We start from the raw sequence: 25472 nt of genomic DNA, 5'->3' as shown, positions 1-25472 counted from the left end.
AAAAAACTCGCGGGCCACCTAACTCCCAAAACATCCCCAAAAACAATAGGCCTACTACTTCAACTGTAAATGACAAATAGCAGTACAATTAATCAAATTTTTGGCTTCCCACAATTATGAAAACAAGATAACCGATATAAAAAATATATATGTAATTTATTTTAGTTAGTCCATTTAACTTTTTTTATTTTTTTATTTCTCATGTTCAGTTCAAATATATTCAAAGTTCAAAGAAAGTTTTTTCAAGTTCAATAAATGCACAATGTTGCCAAAGTCAAATAGGCTATCTGTTGCCATCTTAAAGTTGCATTCAGTGATGTTTTTGTGTTCAAATAAGTGTTAAATGGCTCTATATTCTGACAGCAATTACTGAAATAGATAATAAATAGTCGATCAGATGAATGGTTATCGAGATAAAGTGCTATTTGTGTTGCCAGTAGGTGGCACTATGCCCAATTGCACGAAAATAGGGCACTGCACTGCACAATAGGGCACACTCCCAAAGTTTGAAGTCGATCCAACCAACGGTTCTCGATGGCATGCAGCAGATGATGCTCATCCATAAGCAGTGGTGGAAATGGCCAGGTTTTACTCTGGGAACCCTACTTACACAGGATGGGGGTTCCCGGAAGTGGCATGGCCCTAGAGCAGGGATACTCAACTTGCTTTGCCCGAGGGCCACTTTTGCAAAATGACAGGAGGCCAGGGGCCAGTTAATAAACAAACATTAATATAATTTTTTCTGTAGCGGATTGTAGGTGTTTGGGGTGTCAGTTTGAGTTTAGGCCATGTCCACACGGAGACGGAACCGATCTTTTTTTTTTTCGTTTAAGAAAAGTTTTCCATAAACACGGAATAATTTCAAGAAATGTGTGTATCCACTGAAACCGCTGTAGTATATATGCCAGGCCCGCAGGCCGGTAACTGGCGCTGTAAAGGCTGATTTATGCTCACCATGCCGTGAAGGGCGGAGCGAGGGCCGGACGCGTCAAATTACGTCAATGTGTTGGGCGTGGTTGGGCGTGGTTGGGCGCTACCTCCGTAGGGCGCCCACCGTGTACCTGAAGATTTTTCTCACAGCGCGACCTCCGCACGGCTTCTCTCCAAACATGGCCGTTTTCAAGCCACTGAGCCCTGAACACTGAGCTGTGTTTTCACCACATTTCTTGACCCATGTGGTAGGCTAAACTTTGATTTGCAACTGTTCATTTTTAGTCATTTCACCAAGTAAATGTGTTGTGTTGAGAGCATGTTTGAGAGAGATCAACAGCAGCACACAGTAGGCTATCAGGGCTGAGAACTGAAACGGCTTTCAGTAAAAACAAGTTTGGTGATTCATTCATGTGCTGATGTACGGTCGTTTGAGAGTGAAAGCGCACTCAGTAGGCTACTGCACATAATAGCATTTCATTGTGACTTTTCACGGGCTGTTCTCACTATTACCATTGTACAATAACATGCTGATCACTTGGCTGATCACTTCGCGGAGCTCCACCCCACGGAGCTTGCTCGAGTATAATGAGCCCTTAATGCTGCCACAAAGTACACCAAAAACAGAGAATAAGACAATCTCGTCAATAAATGCATTCAACCACTAGGGGCGCACATAGTCTATAATGTGTATCTCGCTGTAGCGAGCAGGTTAAACCCTTGGCTTTGCGGGGTACTATTAGTAGCCTCTGTATCTCAACTCTAGATGAGGTTTGCCATGTCGATGAATAAAATGATTAAACCTATACAGGCAAATGCAGAGCTGTTCAGCAGGGCTGATGGTCTCCATGTAGCCTACAATATAGAACGTTAACTATCGGTGATAGATGAAAGTCATGGCATAAATGTGTTTTTATTGAAAAAGTGGCGTCAAGTAAGCTAAAATCTTGTTGGAGTGGATGTCACTGTGCAACCGTGTGGTCGTCAAACCTCTCACTTCACTATATACGTATTTGCGAGGGCTATATATAGAGCACCCCGAGTATGTGTGTTACACTCAGGGTTTACATTTCATTTCATTTCATTTTCTCCAATATTCAAATATTCCAGAATTGCATGTTGTATTAAGAATAAATATGATTTCTATCTAACACGTTTAGCCTGATTTTGTTTGTGTTATTGTAAAAACTTAGCCACCGCTAAGCTTTCTGGGAAATATCTGATGAAGGGAGGGGAGGGGTGGATGGGAAGAGGCAGCTGTGGAGCCCTGAGGCTCAGTAGCTAGCGTTGCTGGCGGAGAGAGGTGGGGCTATGGCGTCATCGGTTCAGGAAAGATGCGTATGGGTTGTAAACACGGAAACGCAAGGGTGGTGTCTTCAGATTTGTTCACTCTGGGACCCGGTTTAAAAAATTAGCGTATTCTCCCAGAACGCTGGTTCCATCTGGACGAAACGTCCATAGGAGAAAAGACTTTAGCGGATACACCTAAACTCGTCTCCGTGTGGCTGGACATGGCCTTAGTCTCACAATGTTGTGCACAAAGGATAGTTAGTTAGGTTAAGTTAGTTAGGTACATAATTGTAAGTGCCTGGGCGGTGAGCAGATGGCCATATTTTACCACTTAGCTGGAGCTTAGTCAAACTTTATTTAACATTAGTTTTCATTGTGAATTAGAAAATGGTGTTTCCTGCCTCCTGCCTTTGTTCTGCGCCCCGAGGGTATCTGCATTGTTGCATTGGGAGGTGTGTCTGTGTCTGTGTGCGTGTGTGTGTGTGTGTGTGTGTGTGTGTGTGTGTGTGTGTGTGTGTGTGTGTGTGTGTGTGTGTGTGTGTGTGTGTGTGAGTCAGTCAGTGTGTGCTCGTCGAAATGAAGGCAGCGTCCCAAGCGGGCGGGTTCAGGCGTATTAAAAGACACCACCCCTTCGGGAAACGAGAGTGAAACTCATCCAGTGCACCCCAAATAACCATCCTTACCGTGACATTATGACTGACTGACTGACTGACTGACTCAGTGAATATACCACGAGTTGACCAGGTGCTGGCGCACGTGGTAAAAAAACAAAGAAAGAAAAAAGTAAAATAAATAAAAATCAAATTATTATTAAAGGGATAGGCCATCTTTTTGCCATATTGCCCACAGTAAATGGATAATGTGGATGCTTTTATCGTCACTATGCGTGCCCTACAAAGAGCGCTACAGCCCTCGCTGCTACTTAGCTTAACACTACAATGGTAGCAGCCGACTCCCGCTCAGTCGGCCAAAATACACATTGCAACTAGGGATGGCACGATGTCACTTTTTCCATGTCCGATCCGATACCAATACCACAACCTTGAGTATCTGCCGATACCGATACAATCCGATCCGATCTTCTGCCCTCTCTTATACAACTAAGCTGTACATTTTTTTAAATCTGGATGCACTTTGCTTAACCCAGCCAACTCAACATCATGTTCAAACTGTGGAACAAATATTTTACGGCCTAAAGGAATAAATAGGTTATATAGCCCAAAACATAGACTCAGTAATGCACTACTGCTGCTTTTTTTAAGCTTACACACACGCACGCACGCGCGCGCGCGCGCACGCACACACACACACACACACACACACACACACACACACACACACACACACACACACACACACACACACACACACACACACACCCTTGTTAGAACTGCCCCCGGTCTCCCCTATTTTCGTGTTGCGTGAAACAAGGGGCGGAGCGCAGTTCACGCATCAAGGTCTTTGTAAACACGGGCACATGGTCAAATTTAGATTTGGATTTGGATTTTTGGGATTAATTATAAGGATTAAAACATCATCAGGAGAGGAGAACTAACTTTAACGCTGCTGAAGCAAGCTGAGTGAGTGTTCATTCATAGGCTGTATTTTGCCTGCCGTTAATCTGACGGTGCGTTGCTCAAAGTTTAGTTAAGCATTTAGTGATAGTTTAGGGCCTAAACTTTAGGCTAATGGATCGGATCGGATTCTACGTCTTTTTCCCCTCCCATATCCGATCCAGTGATTTTGGATACTGAGTATCGGATCGGACCATCCCTAATTGCAACAGAGCCAGAAACACTCACATGTACATGTTGTGACTTGTGTACTCTCCACACGATGAAATAATAATCCAAAGTTACTGGAAACGGCCATTTTCGAAGTAAATCCACACCAAAATCTAACTAAGATTAACCAAACTAAGCAAGAGTAACCAAAGTTACTTCCTCGTTTGCCATGAGCGCTGTGTACAGCGCACGTGATTCTTTTGGGCTTCGATTTATGGAGGAATTAGCTGCCAGAAAGTGTGGTTAATTTTGTATTAATAATAAAATGAAATATATAGCTATATATATTTTCTTGCATAGAATATATCCAGCAAAAAAGACATTACAAAGATTTAGAATTGATAGTGAATATTCATTACAAAGATTTAGAATTGCTATTGAATATTCTTGTAGAATCAATTTGTCATTTTATCATTGTATAGCAGGATATTCTGGATGGATGTCCAACATTATAGGATGAATCAGCGTGACGTCACTTGCCACCCAGAATTGCGGAACCCTGCGGCAGTTAATACTATGAGTTGTGCCAAACAAACGTTAATATCTCAAAAACTATACATCACATCGCATATATTTTGACATTCTGAGTGAGAGCAGAAGTAGCTCAAGTGTTTGATGTATAATATATGCATGTCGTGTTAAAGTTGTGTGAACTGTCACAGTTTTTAAAATGTAAACAGAGTTAGACAACTAGAGTCAGACACACAAGCCTTGCGCCACCTGGGCTCCATAGGGCTCCATTGCTGTTGCCACCCAGTGACGCGGTTTCTAAATAGTTAGGATGTAGAGGACTAATCCCTGGTGAATTAATATATATATATATATATATATATATATATATATACACACACACACACACACACACACACACACACACATACACTAGATGTGTAGTCTCTTAGAACAGACGAGTTGGCTTCCGCAATTTTCAAATGCTTCCGCCATACCGTCTGTACTTCGTTGGGGAGAATCATGCACCAACCGGAATGGGAAGCAGAAAGGCGGGTCTTCCGCTCATTAGTCCAATCAGAATCCAATATGCCGGCAGAAAGGCGGGTCTTCCGCTCATTAGTCCAATCAGAATCCAATATGCCGCATTCGCGTGTCGTGATTGGTCGGATTCCGTAGAACTTCCTTCCAGTCTGAAGGTTTTTTTCCCAACTTCCTTGTGCATGTTCTGGGGGTGTAACGTACAGACTGTATATAGCTGCATTCGCCGGATGTAGATGACACAGTCTGTTTTAAGAGACTACTAGATGTGTGGACTCAACATGACTTGGACTCGAGTCAGACTGGAGTCACAAATTTGATGACTTTAGACTCGACTTGACAAAATCAACGAAGACTTGCAACTCGACTTGACTTGAGCCTTTTGACTTGAAAATACTTGATACTTTCCTCCAAACCCAAATATATATATTTTTTTGATCTAAATACACTAATAATCCACTCACTACAGCAAGCCTGCCGTTTGCAAGATGGGACAATTAATATAGACACCACGGAGGGAGTCATTCACGCGTTATTACGAAACCCACCAGAACCACGCCCTGTGCCCGCCTACGCAGCACTCAAGCGCCGGGATTGGCCAGGAGCCAGTCTTTTGTCTTCTTTTGACAGCTCGAATCTCCCACACCACAAACACTGCACGGCATGCAGCCCAGCGATTTCATGAACCAACTGAATTGCTCTTGATAGCGGACATTGAAATTAATTATGGTCACATACCTTCATAGTGTAATATATTAACGCTAATGAAAACGTAACATACAAGCTTTTAACACGTACATTACCCACACCACAAACACTGCGCCCAGCCCAGCGATTTTATTAACCCAATTGCTCTTGATAGCGGACATTGAAAATAAATGATGGTCACATACGTGTACTGTAATAACGCTAATGAAAACTTAACACACAAGCTTTTAACACACAATCGATTTTTAAACATATGTATTTTAAAACATCATTGTAAAATTCAGGGCTTTAGCCAAAGCTTCAATAACAGAGCTCAGCTGACAGTTTAACTTGGAAATTAAAAATATAAAATTAAAAATACAATAGGCTACAGCAGTGGCGCCGGAACAAGTTTGTAATTAGGAGGGCAAAAGCAGGAAGGGACTGTTGCCCTTGTGGGCACCGGCAACAGTATATCCATATAGATATATATATATATATATATATATATATATATATATATATATATATATATATATATATATATATATATATATATATATATATATATATATATATATATATATATATATATATATATATATATATATATATATATATATATATATATAGGGGCGGCTGTAGCTCAGGAGGTAGAGCGGGTCGTCCACTAATCGCTTTGGATAAAAGAGGTCGGTGGTTCGATTCCCGGCTCTTCCAGTCTGCATGACGAAGTGTCCTTGGGCAAGACACTGAAACCCAAATTGCTCCCGTTGGTGTGCCAGCACCCTGCGTGGTAACCTGCCGCCATCGGTGTGTGAATGGGTGAATGAATGAAACCTACTGACTGTAAAGCGCTTTGAATAAAAGCGCTATATAAATGCAGGCCATTTACCATATATATATATATACCGTATATATATATATATATATATATATATATATATATATAAAAATAAAAACTATGAAAGTGCAATGTCAACAAACTTGTTTGTATCAAAATGTGGATCATTTTCAAAAGCATTCATGACTTGTGTAAATTGAATTACTCTTGTTAAAATAGCATTGCATTTGGTGAAGATGAAGAGCACATTATGACTTGTTTAAGACTAGAAAATAAAAGTGTATGACTTGGGACTTGGGAGTGTTGACTTGTGACTTGACTCGTGACTTGCCTGTCTTGACTTGGGACTTGACTCAAGACGTGGGTACAAAGACTTGCAACTGACTTGTGACTTGCAAAACAATGACTTGGTCCCACCTCTGAATATACACACTTCAATTGAGTTGTTGCATTACATTCATATCCAGTACTTTTTTATTTATTTAATTGTTTCATCTACTGGTTCTTTACTACTGTATGGACTCTTGTGAGTCTGAAATACAATCAGACTTCTTTTTGCAGCCAGTGGAATTGCCCCCTTCTGGCCATTATAAAGAATGCAGGTTTAAGGCACTGAGGTTGCTCCTTGGTTAGAACAACATCCTCTTCCTTGGTTTTTCCTCCCTCTCTGTCACCATGTCGTCCCCCCCCACACTTTCATAAACAAACCACCGGGGCGAGCGTCCATAAACACATCACAGCCATTAACGCAATAGCACCTGGAGGAGGCCACCTACAGGCTCGTTAATAGTGGTTCACGCACGCACACACACACACACACACACACACACACACACACACACACGCACACGCACACACACACACACACACACACACGTGCGCGCGCAGAGTGTGAATATGGTAAATATATCTCCCTTCCTCTGTTAGTTTCTGTCATCTGCAGTCAGCTGGTTATTGACCTGGGTTTTATTGTCTTGTTGTCTTGTCTTGTTGTCTCAGGGAGGGCGGACTCTGTGCATGAGGGAGGCGTGTCCTGTGCTGTCCTGCCCCGCCCATCTCAGCCACACCCCGGCTGGGCAGTGCTGTCCCAGATGCCTGGGTATACACCCCACACGTTCACTCACTGACGCATCTGCACGCTTTGCTTTACAGCAGCTGTCTACAGCTTGCCATGGGTCTGGAAAGTGCTTGAATTCAAAAAAGAAAAATCAAGTGCTTGAAAGTGCTTGGATTTATAGAGAGGTCCTTAAAAGTGCTTGAATTTAGCCTACCGGAATCTGAGTTTGAGCCTCGTGCGCTCCGGCATCTCAAAATTGCTGGGCCAAGCTTGATACACCTTCTTCCTATCTACAGTATCACTCTCTGCTTCAAGATTGCTTTGAGTTTATGTTAAGTGTTAATAATTCATTCAGATGTGTAATGTTAAGCATCACTGGAAACAAATTTGCATTTGAGGACTCTTAGGAGATTGGTATATGTGAACATCTCTGAATTATTGGCCCATCATTTTTGAAAGAATTTGCCCATTAAAAAATGATTGTAATCTATTATTACAAAAGAGTGGCAACCCTGTGGCAACCAAATAGTCACAGCCGTTATGATTACGAGGTGTAGTTGGTTTGGTTCACCTCATGTATGGACGCGACGGGACGGCCCACCATGTGAAGGCTGCAGGTTTTCATTCCACCCAAAGACTACAGCAGCTGAATTCACTGATCAGCACAACTTCAACCATTGAAGTCACCTGGGATACGTTCAAAAGCCCCAACATGAAGTAAACGGGTTTAGAAGTTTAGAAGGAAACGGTAGTGTGTTGAAAGTGCTGTTGCAAAGCGTTTGTTATGTTATTATGGTATCTGAGAAGGTGATTCTGTGTGTTCACTTTGAAGAATTCTCCGATTTAGCAAAATGTGCTCAAAACAATAGGCGCAGTGGCAGCGCTGTCGCCTCGCAGCAAGAAGGTCCTGGGTTCGATTCCCGCCTGGGACGCTGTGGGCGCTGAGGGTGTCTCCCCATCCGCATGTCCTCAGTGCCTACGGCCCAGGTGGGCTCGTCAAAAGGGCCTTTCTGTGTGGAGTTTGCATGTTCTCCCCCGTGCTCCCCTGGGTTTCCTCCAGATAGGAACCGCCCACTAAAAACACGCAAAAAATAAATCAATAAACTAAAAAATAAATAAGATTGTGAAGCCATTGTGCCTGGTGACTGTTTCCAATCAGCTGTTTATATACATCTGCTGCTCCGGGGTTAGACCCCCGGCACACCAACCAAACAGGGTCCAACGCAGTCGTAAGATGTTTCATACTGCTGGGAGCAAACATAACATTCGACTTGGAAAACGTTCTGAACGCGACCCTGCTCCAGCATCTGGGTGGATCCTATACCGAGTCTCAGCATCTGTGACTCATGGTTTCTATCCCTTAACGAGAGGCCATCCCTCTATGTTCACCTCCTTCATTGACTTTGCATGGACTCACACTACTTCTAAATGTGTCTCCATGTTCAGTCATGGTCAAACTTGAAGCGCAACAATAAATAAGCAGGACATGCCACCAAGTTACCCTTTATTCTGACTCACCATCTCTCTCTCACTCCCCCCACAGGCCAGAGGAAGGTGTTTGACCTGTCTTTGGGAAGCTGTCTGTTCCACAGTGAGGTCTATGAGAACGGCACCTCCTTCAAACACGACAACTGTACCACCTGCACCTGCAAGGTACTGACCGGCCTGCGTATCAAACGTTCCTCTCAAACCATCGGCCTCTCAGAGAGCCTTGGACTGTGTGACTTTTTAGTTTGTGGTGGGTTTGTCATGGAGGACAAAACAAGGAGTGCCAGACACTGTAGCAGCTTTTCTGTAGCTATGATTGTAACCAACTGTCAAGGAAATTTTAAGCAAATTATTTTAAAATGCTGCAAAAAAGATATGATGTGAATTCATTGTGTTTCCAGCAGCTGGGTGTAAGCAAATAAATAGGCAACACCACATCCACGAAAAACAGTCTTTAAAGAATTAGTTAATGTTGATTAGTGTTGGGTAAGTTTTTATGGCTCTTTAATGACAGCAAGTGTTTGTTATATTTGCAGATTAAAACAAAGAAATGCACTTGGTAATTACAATATAATGGCCATGTAACCACAACTGGGAGGTTGCAGCAGCACATTCTGCAATGTCAGGTCTGCAAACACAGCTACTCCATTATTTATTCAACAACAATCTGTCCATCACTATTTATCGCGTAGAAAAACGCTCTCAACTTAAGCTAGACTACAGCTACACACAGACTACAGCTACACACAGACTACAGCTACACACAGACTACAGCTACACACAGACTACTGGCAACACTGAGGAAATTGTATCAGAATTTGTTATTTCTATTCAGCTTTTCCCATTCAAAACATAATTATCCTAAAGATATTTGTATGGAAACGCAGTGTGATGAACAATCTGATGTGGTAAACCCCGCCCACCTGGCCCTTCCCAGGATTCCACGGTGGTGTGCAGGAAGCGGTGCTCGCGGCCGGGGAGTTGCCACGGCGACCAGTGCTGTGAGGAGTGCCTGTCGTACGTGAAGGTGGAGGAGGTGAAGTACTGCCGAGTCAGGAACAAGATCTACAGGGTAAGACACCACGTCACTTCACTTGTAGTCTTGCAGTAGCCAGATGTAGATGGGCTATCTATCTACGTCTGGGGCACAACTCTTGAAAAGTGGTTGAGGACTGGCCCCCCGTGAGACCAAAGCAAAATTTGTGACACACATGAATTGACCAACCACGGACCTCCTTATTTGCGTGACGTAACTCATGGGGAGGTACATTTCTTAACGATGCACCAATGTACGCAGAGAGCCGGACTTCTGTAACAGTCCAGCCAATCAGATTTTACCGTAGCAATTACTACGGCTAAACCGGAAATGCCCACTTGTGATTCAGATCCTCCTTCGCCGGAAGCGTGCTGACGTAAGACGTTTGGTCTGATCGCGTGAGACTACTTCACATTAGGGGTGTCAAAAATAATCGATTATAAGATGCATCGCGATGCGGACGTGCACGATTCTGCATCGATTAACAAATATCAAAAATCTATTATTATTTTTATTATTATTATTTTTTTTTTTTTTATCAAATAAAATAGAATGTAAGTACATGCAGTTGTTTATTTTAATTATGGATCATAATACAATGCAATTCCAAATGCACTTTTATTTTAAAAGTAGCCACACAGTGAGAAAAAAGAAAGTGAGAAAAAATAAATCATGTATTGCGGAAAAAGTGATGCATCGATTTAAGATGCATCGCGATGCATCGTGATGCATCGTTTAATCGAATCGAATCGAATCGTTGACAGATGAATCGTAATCGAATCGAATCGTGAGGCCAGTGAAGATTCACAGCCCTACTTCACATGTAGAGTGATCGATGGAGGGAGGGATAGATGGAGGGATGGATGGATGAATCAACATGATCTCATAAAAAGTTGTGAAATGAGCACAAACTGAAATGCAGAAGACAGATTATGCGACCACATTATTTATTATGAATGAATGGATAGATACATGTATAGCTGGATGGATGAATGAATGGATAGATACATGTATAGCTGGATGGATGAATGAATGAATGGATAGATAAATGTATAGCTGGATGGATGGATGAATGAATGATAGATAGATAAATGTATAGCTGGATGGATGAATGAATGAATGGATAGATAAATGTATAGCTGAATGGATGGATGAATGAATGAATGGATAGATACATGTATAGCTGGATGGATGGATGGATGAATGGATAGATAAATGTATAGCTGGATGGATGAATGAATGAATGGATAGATAAATGTATAGCTGGATGGATGGATGAATGAATGAATGATAGATAGATAAATGTATAGCTGGATGGATGAATGAATGAATGGATAGATAGATAAATGTATAGCTGAATGGATGGATGGATGAATGAATGGATAGATAGATAAATGTATAGCTGAATGGATGGATGGATGAATGAATGGATAGATAGATAAATGTATAGCTGGATGGATGGATGGATGAATGAATGGATAGATAGATACATGTATAGCTGGATGGATGGATGGATGAATGAATGGATAGATAGATAAATGTATAGCTGAATGGATGGATGGATGAATGAATGGATAGATAGATACATGTATAGCTGAATGGATGGATGGATGAATGAATGGATAGATAGATACATGTATAGCTGAATGGATGGATGGATGGATGAATGAATGGATAGATAAATGTATAGCTGAATGGATGGATGGATGAATGAATGGATAGATAGATACATGTATAGCTGAATGGATGGATGGATGAATGAATGGATAGATAGATACATGTATAGCTGGATGGATGGATGGATGGATGAATGAATGGATAGATAGATAAATGTATAGCTGAATGGATGGATGGATGAATGAATGGATAGATAGATACATGTATAGCTGAATGGATGGATGGATGAATGAATGGATAGATAGATAAATGTATAGCTGAATGGATGGATGGATGAATGAATGGATAGATAGATACATGTATAGCTGAATGGATGGATGGATGAATGAATGGATAGATAAATGTATAGCTGAATGGATGGATGGATGAATGAATGGATAGATAGATAAATGTATAGCTGAATGGATGGATGGATGAATGAATGGATAGATAGATACATGTATAGCTGAATGGATGGATGGATGAATGAATGGATAGATAGATACATGTATAGCTGAATGGATGGATGGATGAATGAATGGATAGATAGATACATGTATAGCTGGATGGATGGATGGATGGATGAATGAATGGATAGATAGATACATGTATAGCTGGATGGATGGATGGATGAATGAATGATAGATAGATACATGTATAGCTGGATGGATGAATGAATGGATAGATAGATACATGTATAGCTGAATGGATGGATGGATGAATGAATGGATAGATAGATACATGTATAGCTGGATGGATGGATGGATGGATAGATAAATGTATAGCTGGATGGATGGATGAATGAATGAATGATAGATAGATACATGTATAGCTGAATGGATGAATGAATGGATAGATAGATACATGTATAGCTGAATGGATGGATGGATGAATGAATGGATAGATAGATACATGTATAGCTGGATGGATGGATGGATGGATAGATAAATGTATAGCTGGATGGATGGATGAATGAATGAATGATAGATAGATACATGTATAGCTGAATGGATGAATGAATGGATAGATAGATACATGTATAGCTGAATGGATGGATGGATGAATGAATGGATAGATAGATACATGTATAGCTGGATGGATGGATGTGCGTTCTGACTAATTTCTTTCTTTCTGCAGGAGGGGGACATGTGGTCATCAGTGAACTGCAGTCTGTGTTCGTGTGTCAAAGGAAACATCGAGTGCCAGCCCAAACACTGTGTACCAATCAGCAGCTGCCCCGCGGTGAGTGACATCAGTACTCACATCACATCAGTACTGCCTCAAATGAATTTCACAGTGATTTATTGATGTTCCAATCCCACATGTAGCAGCTTTAAACTGTCATTGGAATTCCCTTGGCTTTTCAGCAGTCCAGCCTCTCTGTCTCTAGCCCCTTCTAAACATGCAGTGAAATCCGGATTAGGTAACGCTTTACATTAAGGTTCTATTAATAAGCGTTAATTAATAGGTAATAAGGCCCTTATAAGGTGCTTATTAACACTATGTTAATAAGGCTATAATAAGTGTTATTAATAGCATCATAAGCGTGTTTATTGGTAGGTTATTAGACATTTATAAGCACTTTATAAGCATCTTTACTAGCCTGTTTTGTTGCTTTAATAAGCTTAATAAATAGTTTGTTATTCCCTTGTGCTTTTTGTAGGTATCGGATTTAAAGCGAGAACAGTGCCTTATTAAGGTTAATAAATCAATTTATTATGCACTTTTTAACAGTTAACTATGGTTTTCACAGCTCCTAATGTTTTAGCAGGGAAGGACAAAAACACACTTTAAGACGGCTCTTTAAAACTTTTTTTTAAACTTTGCAAGTACTGCAAAACTGTACATTGTACAGCCAAAATGGCTGTAAAACCTTTCCAAATAGTGCAAAATTGTACCAAAAACTGAGGTAGGTAAAACAAAATACAATAAAAAAAATCAAATTGTGTCTTTCAACATGTGGCATTTACAGTCTAGCATCATAACAAAAAGTGAGGTAAGTTTAAAAAGATACAATATAAAATAAAATTGTGCTTTCAACATGTAGCATGTACAAATATCATTTACATCACTAGCCCCGTTTACATGGGTCCAAAAATCCTACTTATAATCGGATCGATAGGTCAGTCGGATTCAAAATGTCTCATATAAACACCTTAGCCGACCCGATTCACCCGGATCGTTTTACATTTTCGATCGTATCGAAAGAGGTAGTCTACGCCGATTGATAATCAGCTAGATGCCGCATATAAACTGGCTGAATAGAGTGGATTCTGTTGATAGAGTGGATTATTCATTCTGCGCATGCGCTCCCTAGTGCAGAAGAACTGGACGGTGGTTGAGACAAACTTCTTAATAGAAACCCTGAGAGCGGTACATTCTTCTTCTTCTCCTGGCCAAATATCTCTGGAGGATGATTAACTGCTGAGACCGTAGAGCCGCAAATGACAGCACGTGCGATTACATAACTGCAAAAGTGTGGGATTATTATTATTTGTTCATGTCTTTTTGAGTGTGTGTGTGTGTGTGCCTCCTCTAAACTAACGTTACACGCGACGCAGCAAACACACATTTCTCTGCCATCACACTGGGCATCAACACTAGCGTAGCGGGAGACTTCTCCCATGCACTCCCGCAGATAAGTAATGTTATGCGCAGCAAGGTTCACAAACATAACATCTTGCCAAGAGAGAGGGAGAGAACATCCATGATCGCTAACAGCTAGCTATGCTAATAACTAGCTAGCCGTTCAGAAACGCATGTAAACAGCCGTGTGATTAGCGAGAATGTCAGTAAAATAAGGAGAGAGCTGCAGGTGCTTATGCAGAACTAGTGCACGATTAAGTGCACAGTGGGTAATGATCCGCTGTGATGAAGAATATAGCGAGAGATTAACAAGGTTGATAGCAGAGAAAACACTGTCACAGCTGCTTGCAGCAGCACCTCCAGGCTTCTAACGCTAACTAGTCTGTCACATGATGCCTTCATGGTCCCTCGAAGTCTGCAGATGCACGTTACCTCGTATCTCTCTCAAGAAGCGCCACGTGAGTGTGGCGTTTAAGGCCATCTGTCGCTACAAAAAAAATAAACGAGATGTATTATTGTATTACTTGACAGACATGTAACTAACTTTGCAGTCTGAGCCATCTTCTATGTGCTGTAACACAGTGCAGTTTCAATTTTTCTAGTGTTTCTTTTTTACATGTTTGGGACAGGCACATGTCTCAAAATGTTTGTTTTTTTAAAGATAATTTTATTTCAAATTGTTTTATTTATTTAGTTTTAATATATTTTAAATTGTAATATATTTAATGTATTTTATTCTGTGATACGTGAAACCGTGGTATTTTTGTCCAAGGTTATCATACCGTCAAAAACTCATGCCGGCACATCCCTAGATACCATTTGTTTATTATATCGCAATCACAATCGCAAATCGCAATATTGTCCACCATAATCGCTAATCGCACCTTTCCCCCAAATCGTGCAGCACTAGATCCATTTTTCCAGAGGTAAACAGGAAAAGTGGTAGACAGAAGTGCACCTCTTCTTCTCTGCAGGTAGTGGGAGAGACCGTTTGCGCATGTCTGTAATCGGTTTCAGCTGGGGCCATGTATACGCGGATTGAACGTGGATCGCTTTATTTAGCGTTCATGTATACAGATCAAATCAGATTCGTATAATCCGACTGATTTCAATCAGATTGAGGAAAACAATCCAGGTAAACGGGGCTAGTGACAACATTATTATTCTGTCTGATACAGCATGTGCAATTATCAATAACTGAATGTAGGAGAATTCACTTCACAGGATTGCCTTTCAATAAAAACAAGTGCAAACATTTACCCCACAGCGCCACTCGCCCACATTTCGCTCGCCCACCCCCCTTCCTTGCCACCCCGTCCCACCACCCACATCTCCCTAGCCACCTCCTTAGCCAATTGCCTAAATTCTTATTCGCATTTTATCAACCTTGACCACATAGTGCTCTTTCCCACTAGGTGAGCTGTGAAAACCATAGTTAACTGTTAATTGCATAATAAAGGATTTATTAACCTTAATAAGGCACTGTTCTTGCTTTAGATCCGGTACCTGCAAAAAGCATAGTTAACTGTAGCCGCCATAACGGCAAGGAGGCCACACCGCCACAAGGCAGAACCAGGGGCGGCGTTTCCACAAATTAGTGATGCTCGAGGCGGCCGAAGCATGGCGTTAGCTGTCAGACGCTCTGAGAGAAACGGTGTCAGGAGGAAGGTCGATGCTGCCTTCACCTGTCGTCCTGGGGTCGTCTGTCGGCTGACCTGTGATGGAGTGGATTCCTCTCATGATGGAGTGGATTCCTGGCATTCCACTGGGTGCTGTCCGCAGTCAGAACTGTGTGACATTCACACGCTTTTGTACAATAAAGAAAGTAAAAAAAAAAACTCACCTGTTGTTTGTGGTCAGGCATATGGAGGGGGTCTGCAGTGTTTGTGGTCAGGCATATGGAGGGGGTCTGCAGTGTTTGTGGTCAGGCATATGGAGGGGGTCTGCAGTGTTTGTGGTCAGGCATATGGAGGGGGTCTGCAGTGGCTTGACTGAGAGAATTAAACCCGTGGTTTCCCTGTATTTCGCCGCAACTTGGTGGTAGATCAGCTACAATCAAATGTGGCTAGTGTTGATCAGATGAGGAACTTATTCTGAAGGAATGGAAGTCCTCCTCTTCACCTTCTTTTCAGGTGTGGCTGATGGACATGATTTCTGTAATACAGATGGAGAGACTCAGGTCCCTGAGAACCAACTCATTCAAAAGGTTCTCAACTGTCTGGGAGCCGTTTTTGGCCTACTTTGACGAGGTTAAGAATGATAAGTAACTGAGGTTAGGGGTGGTGTCTCGTGGAACCCTTGCATGGGATCTCATGCGCATTGTCTCTTGCAAGCACATAAGCACCTTGTGCGGCTGATAGCACCAAGTTGTAATGATGAATCTCGATGATGTATTTTTTCTTTCTTTCTTTCCCTGTGTCTGAGCCCGTTTGTCTTGTTTGTATCTTCTATAAAAATTGGGGGGAAAAACGTTACTTCCATCATCATGTGCTCACACACATGCTCACACACATGCTCACACACATGCACACACACATGCACGCGCACACACACACACACACACACACACATTTTCCCCGCTCCCGTACGGTCAGTGGCGGGTCGGCAGAGTGTGTGTCCCTCTGCAGACAGTGTGTCTCCCCGCCGTCTTTTGTCTGTGTGACATTTGAGTGACAGCCCAGAAGAGCTTCCCTATATTTAGGCCCCTGAAAGCCAATCTCTGTCTGTCTGTCTGTGTGTGTGTGTGTGTGTGTGTGTGTGTGTGTGTGTGTGTGTGTGTGTGTGTGTGTGTGTGTGTGTGTGTGTGTGTGTGTGTCCCGTCTCTCAAAAGGCAGCCCTCTTCAAAGCAACAGCGTCCTTTGTGTGGAGGTTAGGACACTGGAGTGTGTGTAGGCTGTCTGCATGTGTTGAGAGACAGGTGGGGTGTGTGCGTGTGTCTGTGTGTGTGTGTGTGTGTGTGTGTGTGTGCGTGTGTGTATGTGTGTGAAGGGCTTCCCTGAGGCAACAAAAAGTAGGTGTGTGAAAGAGTCCTCTGATGTGCACTTCTGATGGAAGTTGAAACATATGCCCTCTTTACCCCCCCCCCCTTACACACACACACACACACACACACACACACACACACACACACACACACACACACACACACACACACACACACACACGAGTATCCTGTTACAGACAGTTGGAGTATCAGTGTCTTTTAGTAGTTGTCCTGGTTTGACTGTGAACTTGTCAAAACTCGAACCTGTTTCTGTTTCTGCCTATTATTGCATTACAGTCCATCTGTCTGAATGACAAAGTGATTTTTGTTATTTAGTCGGAGCTACTATACTGCATCCACATGCAAAACTGCAGCTTTATGCAGTTTTATGCTTAACACATTCTTCTGAATTTTAGAATAAACAAAAGGAATCTAGTTGGCGAATTGTTCAATGTTGGTAGAGATTTGACAGCTAGTCCAGTGATCCTCAACCTTTTTTTAATATTAAGGACCCCTAATTTAAACAACATAAGGAGCACACATTACATTACATTATGTCATTTGGTCATTCGCTTTTATCCAAAGCGACTTACAATAACACATTTTGGTCAACAATAGAGAAATCAACTATGCAACACAATCTATGACAGCTACAACTTCTGAAGGAATAGTGGTAACGGTTTTTTTTGAGAGAGAGAGAGAGAGAGAGAGAGAGAGAGAGTGAGAAAGATGTTAGTTCAAGAAGGGCCCAGATGGAGCCTGAAAAGGTATGTTTTTAGTCTTTGCCGAAAGATCGGCAGTGATTCAGCCGTCCTGACCGAAGGTGGGAGCTCGTTCCACCATTGAGGTGCCAGGAACGAGAAGAGTTGTGAACGGGATGAGTGACTTTTGAGCCCATGTAGCGGAGGAGGGGCGAGGCGTCCCGCACTGGTGGAGGAGCGGAGGGAGCGGTGAGAGGTTTGGAGCCTGACCATAGATTGTAGGTACAGAGGGGCTGTCTGGTGTACTGCCCTGTAGGCCAGTACCAGTGTCTTGAATTTGATGCGTGCTGAGATGGGAAGCCAGTGAATGTCCCGGAAGAGGGGAGTGACATGAGAGAATTTGGGTTGGTTGAATACCAGACGGGCTGCAGCGTTCTGAATGAGCTGAAACGGTCGGATGTCAGCGGCAGGAAGGCCGGCCAGGAGCACGTTGCAGTAGTCCAGGCGAGAGATGATAAGTGACTCGACCAGGAGTTGTGTCTCTTCCCTGGTGAGAAACGGGCGGATTTTGCGAATGTCGTACAAGGAGAACCTACAGGAGCGAGCTGTCGCGATGATATCGTTTGATAGGCCGAGCAAGACAGCTGGTTGTCAATGATCACCCCAAGATCACATGGCCAAGAGATCTGATATAGAGAAGGAAAAGCAAGGGGCCCAGGACAGAGCCCTGGGGGACACCGGTGGTAAGAGGGCAGGATCTGGAGATAGATCCTCTCCATAAGACCCGGTATGAACGGTTAGAGAGATAGGAAGCAAACCAGGAGTGCTGTGCAGATCCTAAGATGCCAAGGTCAGATAGAATGGAGAGAAGGATTTGGTGGTTGACTGTGTCAAAAGCAGCGGACAGGTCAAGGAGGACAAGGACAGAGGAGAGGGATGAGGCCTTAGCAGTGTGAAGGGCCTCTGTGACTGCAAGGAGAGCTGTCTCAGTAGAGTGAGAAGCCTTGAAACCGGACTGCAGAAGGTCAAGGAGGTCGTTATGGGATAGATAGAGAGAAGGTTGATCGGAAGCGGCTTATTCAAGGGTTTTGAAAAAGGAATGAGAGAAGGGACACATGTCTGTAGTTCTGGATAGCAGTAGGGTCAAGGGAGGGTTTCTTAAGCAGAGGCTTGACTCTAGCCATCTTTAGAGCAGCCGGAACAAGACCGGAGGATAGAGAGGAGTTGATGAGGGTAGTGAGGAAGGTAGATATGTCAGGTGAGATGGTTTGGAGGAGAGAGGAAGGGATAGGATTGAGGGGACAGCAAGTGGCTCGGTTAGAGCTCACGAGTTTAAGCACTTCACCGGGAGAGAGGGGGGAGAAGGAAGTAAACCATGTAGTCTAGTAGGAAGGAGGGGGTATCATGCACCCCCCAGAAATTAGGGATGGGCATTTCTAGCAAAAACACTATTCGAAATTCGCTGGCCAAAGTCGACTTTTATGGGGGGATGTAATTTTTTTTTTTTTTTTTTTTTTGTGAGTGAAATGTTGCATTGTCTCCCCTGATTCTAAGTATAGTCGAATCGCTTTTTTCAAATTTTTATAAGCATTTTAAGCAAGGTTTATGGAAAAATGAATGGCGGATGAAATCCCATGAAGAGGGAGAGGTTGCTTATAAAAATTGTTTAACTTGCTCAAACCAAGCGATTCGACTATACTTATGGCCCAATTCCACAGCAGCTAGTAGCGCGGTCCCGCTCCGCTCGACTCGACTTTTGGTCTCATCCCACCGTCAAAAAACGGCCCAGCTCGGTTTGATTTGAGGCCGAGTCGTGCTACTTTTGGTCCCTGCCTCGTCGGGGTACTTCGGGCTGGAGAGTAGGTCCCAAATGGTGACGTAAAACTCTGATGGCTACTGATTGGTCAGAGAGAATCGTGTTTACTCTGTCTACTGACTGTCAATGCAATGCTGGCAGCTGCATACCAGTTTAGTGGTCTTACCTTATCTTCTGTTATGTATATTTCCATCAGTATTTTGTGTCGCTGCCTTCACCTCCGGTGAAATAAAATCGTGGCGGGTGTTCAATTGTCTGAGAAAAAAGTCCGCTGCTCGCTCAGGGAGCTCTGTAGCTGAGTGGAGGCTGCAGCGCTCCGCTAGGCCGCAGCGGGTGTTTGGAAGCCCCGGTCTTGCCTGGTGAGAGGCTGCGGGGTAGAGGCTTCACTCTGTTGCGCCTCTCCCGTCCCCGCACAGCGCAGCGCATGCCTGTGATATCATTCTCTTGGCCGATTGTCACATTTGCCCATGTACACTGTAGGTCATTTAGAGGCACCAGTATTTCATAAACAGTTTAAAAGTTCTGTGGATGGATTTAATTGTAACGTTATGTTATAGCCGAAGGACAGATATGCGGTCGCTATTTTTAGACGACCAGCTGTGGGCGGGGGTGGGTGGGGGCAGATGATCCGCGGTGGAAGCAAAACGTCCATAGGGCTGATACGATTAGAGCCGAGTGGTGACGAGCTGTACAGGGCAGTAAAATGTGGTGGAAATGAGCCATTAGAATCAGGGGAGACAATGCAACATTTCACTCAAAAAATTATTTTTTTTAAATTCAATAAACGAATTTCGACTTTCAATAATAAAAGTCGACCTTGATAATAACAACGAATTAAATTTGCTCCCATGCATTTTCGTCCTTATAAGATGAGAAGTATTCAGGTTTCTCAGTGTTGCGATGACCATCTTTGATCTCAACTTTGACAAATGTACTCTGGTGTAATCTAGCAGAACCCCCTGAAGACAATTTAGGGGGAGCGATGCCACTGTGAGGTTGATGGTTCTGGTTCTGTATCATCTACCAGAAGATGAAGATTGCCTGTAAAGTGTTGATAACAGTTGCGGTGATACCCAACGCTTTCCAGGTCATCGGGGAGAGTTGTAGGGATCTGCTCACACACTTATTGCATACGGTATGGGGACTCATGTGACTGGTGGAGATGTCAGTTCCAGATTGTATGAAGCTGTTGTAGTTTTTCTGTAGCAGTTCCTTTGATTTTAGTGAGGAGTGTAAAATGACCATGATCAGACATGATGGCACATGAAGGATGCATGTAGCTGGACAGCATTTGTGGGCTGCAGGACCTACACTCTGTTTTCTTTTGGGCAAGCAGGCTTAATGTCTGCTTCCACCAAATCACCATTAACTTAAAGGCACCCTGCTATGAAATCTGGACTTTTAAATCTGACTACAAATATCGCACGGTCAGTTCTAGCTTGCGTGCGCTAAGCGTAACCCCTTATTATGAGATAGGAGATGAACCCTGCTTCATCAACAAACTAGGTTCTAGCTAGATTTAATATGTTTACTAGCTCACTAGTAGTACTAACTAGCTACTAGCTCTCCATGACCATGTTTTTACCCTGTAGTAGAATTGTGTCCTGGCTGTTACACATCTGTATTGTGATGTAGTGTGGTGTGTAGCTGAGTTAGCTTCTTACCTTGTTTTTGGGAGGTCGAATACCCAGCAAAATACACAGTTGGCATCAGCGAAGGGGTTGAACTTTGGACTGAGGTATTTAGTACATGAACAAAAAACGTATATTTTCATGATAGCAGCACTAATTTGCATAGTAGCATGCCACAGATACATGTGGCCACATCGGGAATAGTTTTATTATGATCCTTGACCCTCAAAACATGGGTCTAGACACCTTATTTGTTCAGTTATCTGCAATATTGGCTGAGATATAGTGAAAATATTCTTTTTGGTGATGGCGGCACTAATTTACATAAAAATGATATGTGGGACATTTTCACAACTTTTTAACATAGCTCATCATTTTTTACACCATTTTTCCAATCTAGAAATGCTGATTAGAAGTATATTTCCGGGGGGGGGGGGGGGGGGGGGGCATGATATCCCCTCCTTCCTACTAGACTAATGGGGACGGGGCAGAGAATCTGGACTGCTGTTAATGGTATCTGGAGGATGGAAGGAAGAGCTGATGTCATCCACCTTCTTAGTAAAGAAGGTTACAAAGTCATCAGCAGAGAGGGAGGAGGGAGGGTTGAGGAGGGTGGAGAAGGTGGAAAACAGTTTGCTGGTGTTGGATGCAGAGACAGCAGAGGTGAGGTTGGAGTGCATAACGTGGTAGGAAGAGAGATCTTCAGGGTGATGTGATTTTCTCCATTTCCTCTCAGCTGCCCAAAGCTCTGTTCGATGAGTTCGCACTGTTCGAACATATTAACATTGTTCATTGTTTTGAATCCAGGAAGGCAGCTTTCTCTGATTTCTCCATAGTTGCTCTCTGTTTTCTCAGTCACTATGGTCAGGTAATCTGCCATCTAGTGTTTGATCTGTGTAATCTAAGCATGTGTGTGTGTTTGTGTCTCACAGAATAAGATCCTGAACAGGACCGGCTGCTGTCCAGTTTGCACTGAAAGTGAGTAAGTTATTCTTTACCCTCCGCTTCCTCCTCACAGCCCTGCATGCACTCCACTTCCTCTTTACAGCCCTATATGCACTGAACTGTGGGATATCTGAGGGTCCTTAAGAAAAAAGTTTGGGAATTTGAGGCCTTAAAAAGTCTTAACATATCTTAAGTAATACCACTAGAAAAAAAAGTAGGTATGGTATTACCAGGATATTACCATATCCCTTGTACCTGTAACTGGTAATTACCCAATAATATACTATAATCTACCATATATTTACCGGGTACTTACTTAGTAATTAGGGGACTGTAAAAGGAAGCATTACCTTCTTTGCATTCTTTGATATTTAGTCAAATCAAATGTCTTCATTAAGTGATAGGGCTTATTTCCCTGTATGTGTGACAGCAGTTTAAACATTTTGCAATAATATCACAAGCTGACTTTTCTCACCACATATTTTTTCTCTCTGTCTCTCTCTCTCTGTCTTTGTCTCTCGCCCCTCCAGAGCCAGGTGTGTGTACCGTCTTTGGCGACCCTCACTACAACACCTTCGATGGGCGAACCTTTAACTTCCAGGGGACCTGCCAGTACGTTCTGACCCATGACTGTGGCAGCGCCCCCTCTGGAGGCTCGGGGAATAGCATCAACAACCCAGAGTCTGGCTTCACGGTACGATGAGAGTTTAAGTTGAGGACATTTAGAGTATTTGAATTGTTACATGGCACACTGCATTCTGGTTATGATGAGACCCACCATCGAACCACCATCTGTAGTTTACAGTTTGCTGACCGATAAAGCACATGTCATTAGTCGTAAATGATAGTGACAGAGGGCCCTATCGTCGCAAAAGCGGTAATTTTGTGTTTGCGCTTGTTTTGCACTCGTTTAACGCCACGCGCAATGCAAATTGGGGGCGTGCACAAGCGCATTTGTACTGGACATGCATGGGGTAGGCGTGCCACATGCCAAACCAGGCGTGTGACATGTCTGCGCTAAATGTGGGGACACGGATGGCATTCTCCTATCGTCAGCAAGCGCGCAATTACTTTGCGCTAAGAGCTTTGAAAAGCACCTTTTAAATGCAAAAATACCCCGCTGCGCTTGAGCGCACCATAATCTCCGAGCTGCCCAGCGCAGTGCAGAGGAATTCCTTTTGGATATGTCATTATGCACAGCCTTGCCACGCCAGGACATCAAATTCTGCTGCTAAAATTGGGTATTAGCAGATAATTCAGTGAGGCAATCAACTATAATTCACTGAGAAACTTTTATCACATCGCAAAGAGGGGTTATGGTAAATGAATTGAGAAAACTTGTTGGAGATTGTAGCCTACTTGCAATAGGCTATTCACCTTCACATATCCCATAACCTGGAGGGTCGTTGGCACCACAGACGATCTGTCGACAAGCTTTCTCCATCTCTCTCTGTCCTCGGCACGAGTCGGCAGCTGTCAATGTTTCACCGACTTAATTGAGTCCAATCTAAATCCTCACATCTTTTCTCTTGTCTCCGCCGTTTCCCCGCTGCAAACATTCAATTTCCCAGTCAAAAAAAGGACCCAAATTGCATAAAATCACAGAGGTTTTTAACAGGTATATGATGTGATGTTGTGATTGTGAGATACTGTATAGGCCTATCCAAATTACGCATGGAGAGAATTACAGCATATTGCAGGGCTATTCAACTGGCGGCCCGCGGGCCGAATCCGGCCCGCCAATGAAGTCCGACCGGCCCGCGAATGAGTTCCCCCAAAAAAAAATATATATATATATATATATATTTTTTAGATTTATTTTTTTTACAATTAAACCTCATTTACTTATTACACTCGACTGGTTGTTTTTCAGATGTGATGTGAATCTAAAGTGAACTAAACAAGTCAGATCCACTATAAATGTTTTTCAGTAGATGCTGTGATGTAGCCACGAGAAAGGTGCAATATTAATGTTTTTCAGGAGATGGCGATGTGATGTAGCTAATCAAGAAAGATGCATTATAAATGGTGTTTCAGGAGATGTGTGATGTTGCTAGCTATAGGTTCTAAACAAGAAATATGGTTCAAATGTTTACAGTAGTTTTCCTTTCTTGCTGCACTACAATGTTACAATGCTGTGAGACGGAGCTAAACACAAAAGATGCAATATTAATAGTTTTTCATGAGATACTCAGTATTTAATACTAATACTAATACTAATAATAGAAAAGGAGAAGATACTGAATAATGACATCACAACAGTATAATCCTAATGTTAATTTAAAATTAAATATTCTTCTAAATATGGATAAAAGTCCCAAAAACATAAAATTTTCTTGCGGGCAGTGTCGAGATTCCATTCCATACAGCACCCCCTACTTAATAATAGTTCCAGTGCGGCTGCGAAAATGTGGTGGTGCATTGTGTCAAGTGTAGATATAATGGCTCGGGGAACGGTCCGGCCCCCGGTCCCTTAGGTTTCTGACAATGTGGCCCCCTGAACAATTTAGTTGAATAGCCCTGGCATATTGCATGCCTCGCGCAAACTGTATTACAGTGATTGCGAGACAGGAATCTGATTGGTTTGATTGATGTACTGCCCAGGCATTGCCTGGCCACATCTGTGAATAATTCTGGCGGTTAAGACCGCCCAAATCTCATTTGCGCTGGCATTTTAGGGGCGCAGATGACTTGGCACGCCTCCAATTTGCACCTGCGGCAGGTGCCGTGAACAATTCCGCACCCCCGCCGGGCTGTTTTAACTTAAAAAACAGGGAGGTCACGTCTACCCAGACAATTATATAATTTTTAAACAGTTACGTTTCTGTATAAATCAATACAACATGCTCCCATGAGGTGGGGATGCAAAACTCGGGAATAACACCTGCAGTCCGATAGCAGTCCACATGTGGCGGACTGCTATTGGTCGCTGCAGGGACGATAGCATAAAGCAGGCGTTAAGGCACGCAAACAGGTGCGCAACTGCAAAAAGGGGATATATGTGCCTGTACCAAGATAGGGCCCAGAATCATTTGTTTATCAGATGAT

The 25472-nt window shown here is 42.9% G+C and overlaps 1 protein-coding gene across 1 annotated transcript in view; it reads left to right on the top strand.

The window, feature by feature from the left end:
* bmper (BMP binding endothelial regulator) overlaps window positions 1-25472 on the top strand; it is a gene marked incomplete at both ends in the record, with an annotated part of 90451 nt that overhangs the window by 47300 nt on the left and 17679 nt on the right. The window contains 6 exons of the mRNA XM_083637811.1: window positions 7525-7624; window positions 9126-9235; window positions 10008-10142; window positions 12900-13004; window positions 22412-22457; window positions 22955-23118. Of these exons, the coding sequence (XP_083493937.1) occupies window positions 7525-7624; window positions 9126-9235; window positions 10008-10142; window positions 12900-13004; window positions 22412-22457; window positions 22955-23118 (660 nt within the window). The remainder of the gene's footprint in view (window positions 1-7524; window positions 7625-9125; window positions 9236-10007; window positions 10143-12899; window positions 13005-22411; window positions 22458-22954; window positions 23119-25472) is intronic.

Source organism: Poromitra crassiceps (genome assembly GCF_964638095.1).
Source record: "Poromitra crassiceps genome assembly, chromosome: 1".
In the NCBI taxonomy this organism is placed as follows: Eukaryota; Metazoa; Chordata; class Actinopteri; order Beryciformes; family Melamphaidae; genus Poromitra; species Poromitra crassiceps.
The sequence above is the reverse complement of the archived record's forward strand: the minus strand, read 5'-3'. Positions and strand labels throughout refer to the sequence as shown.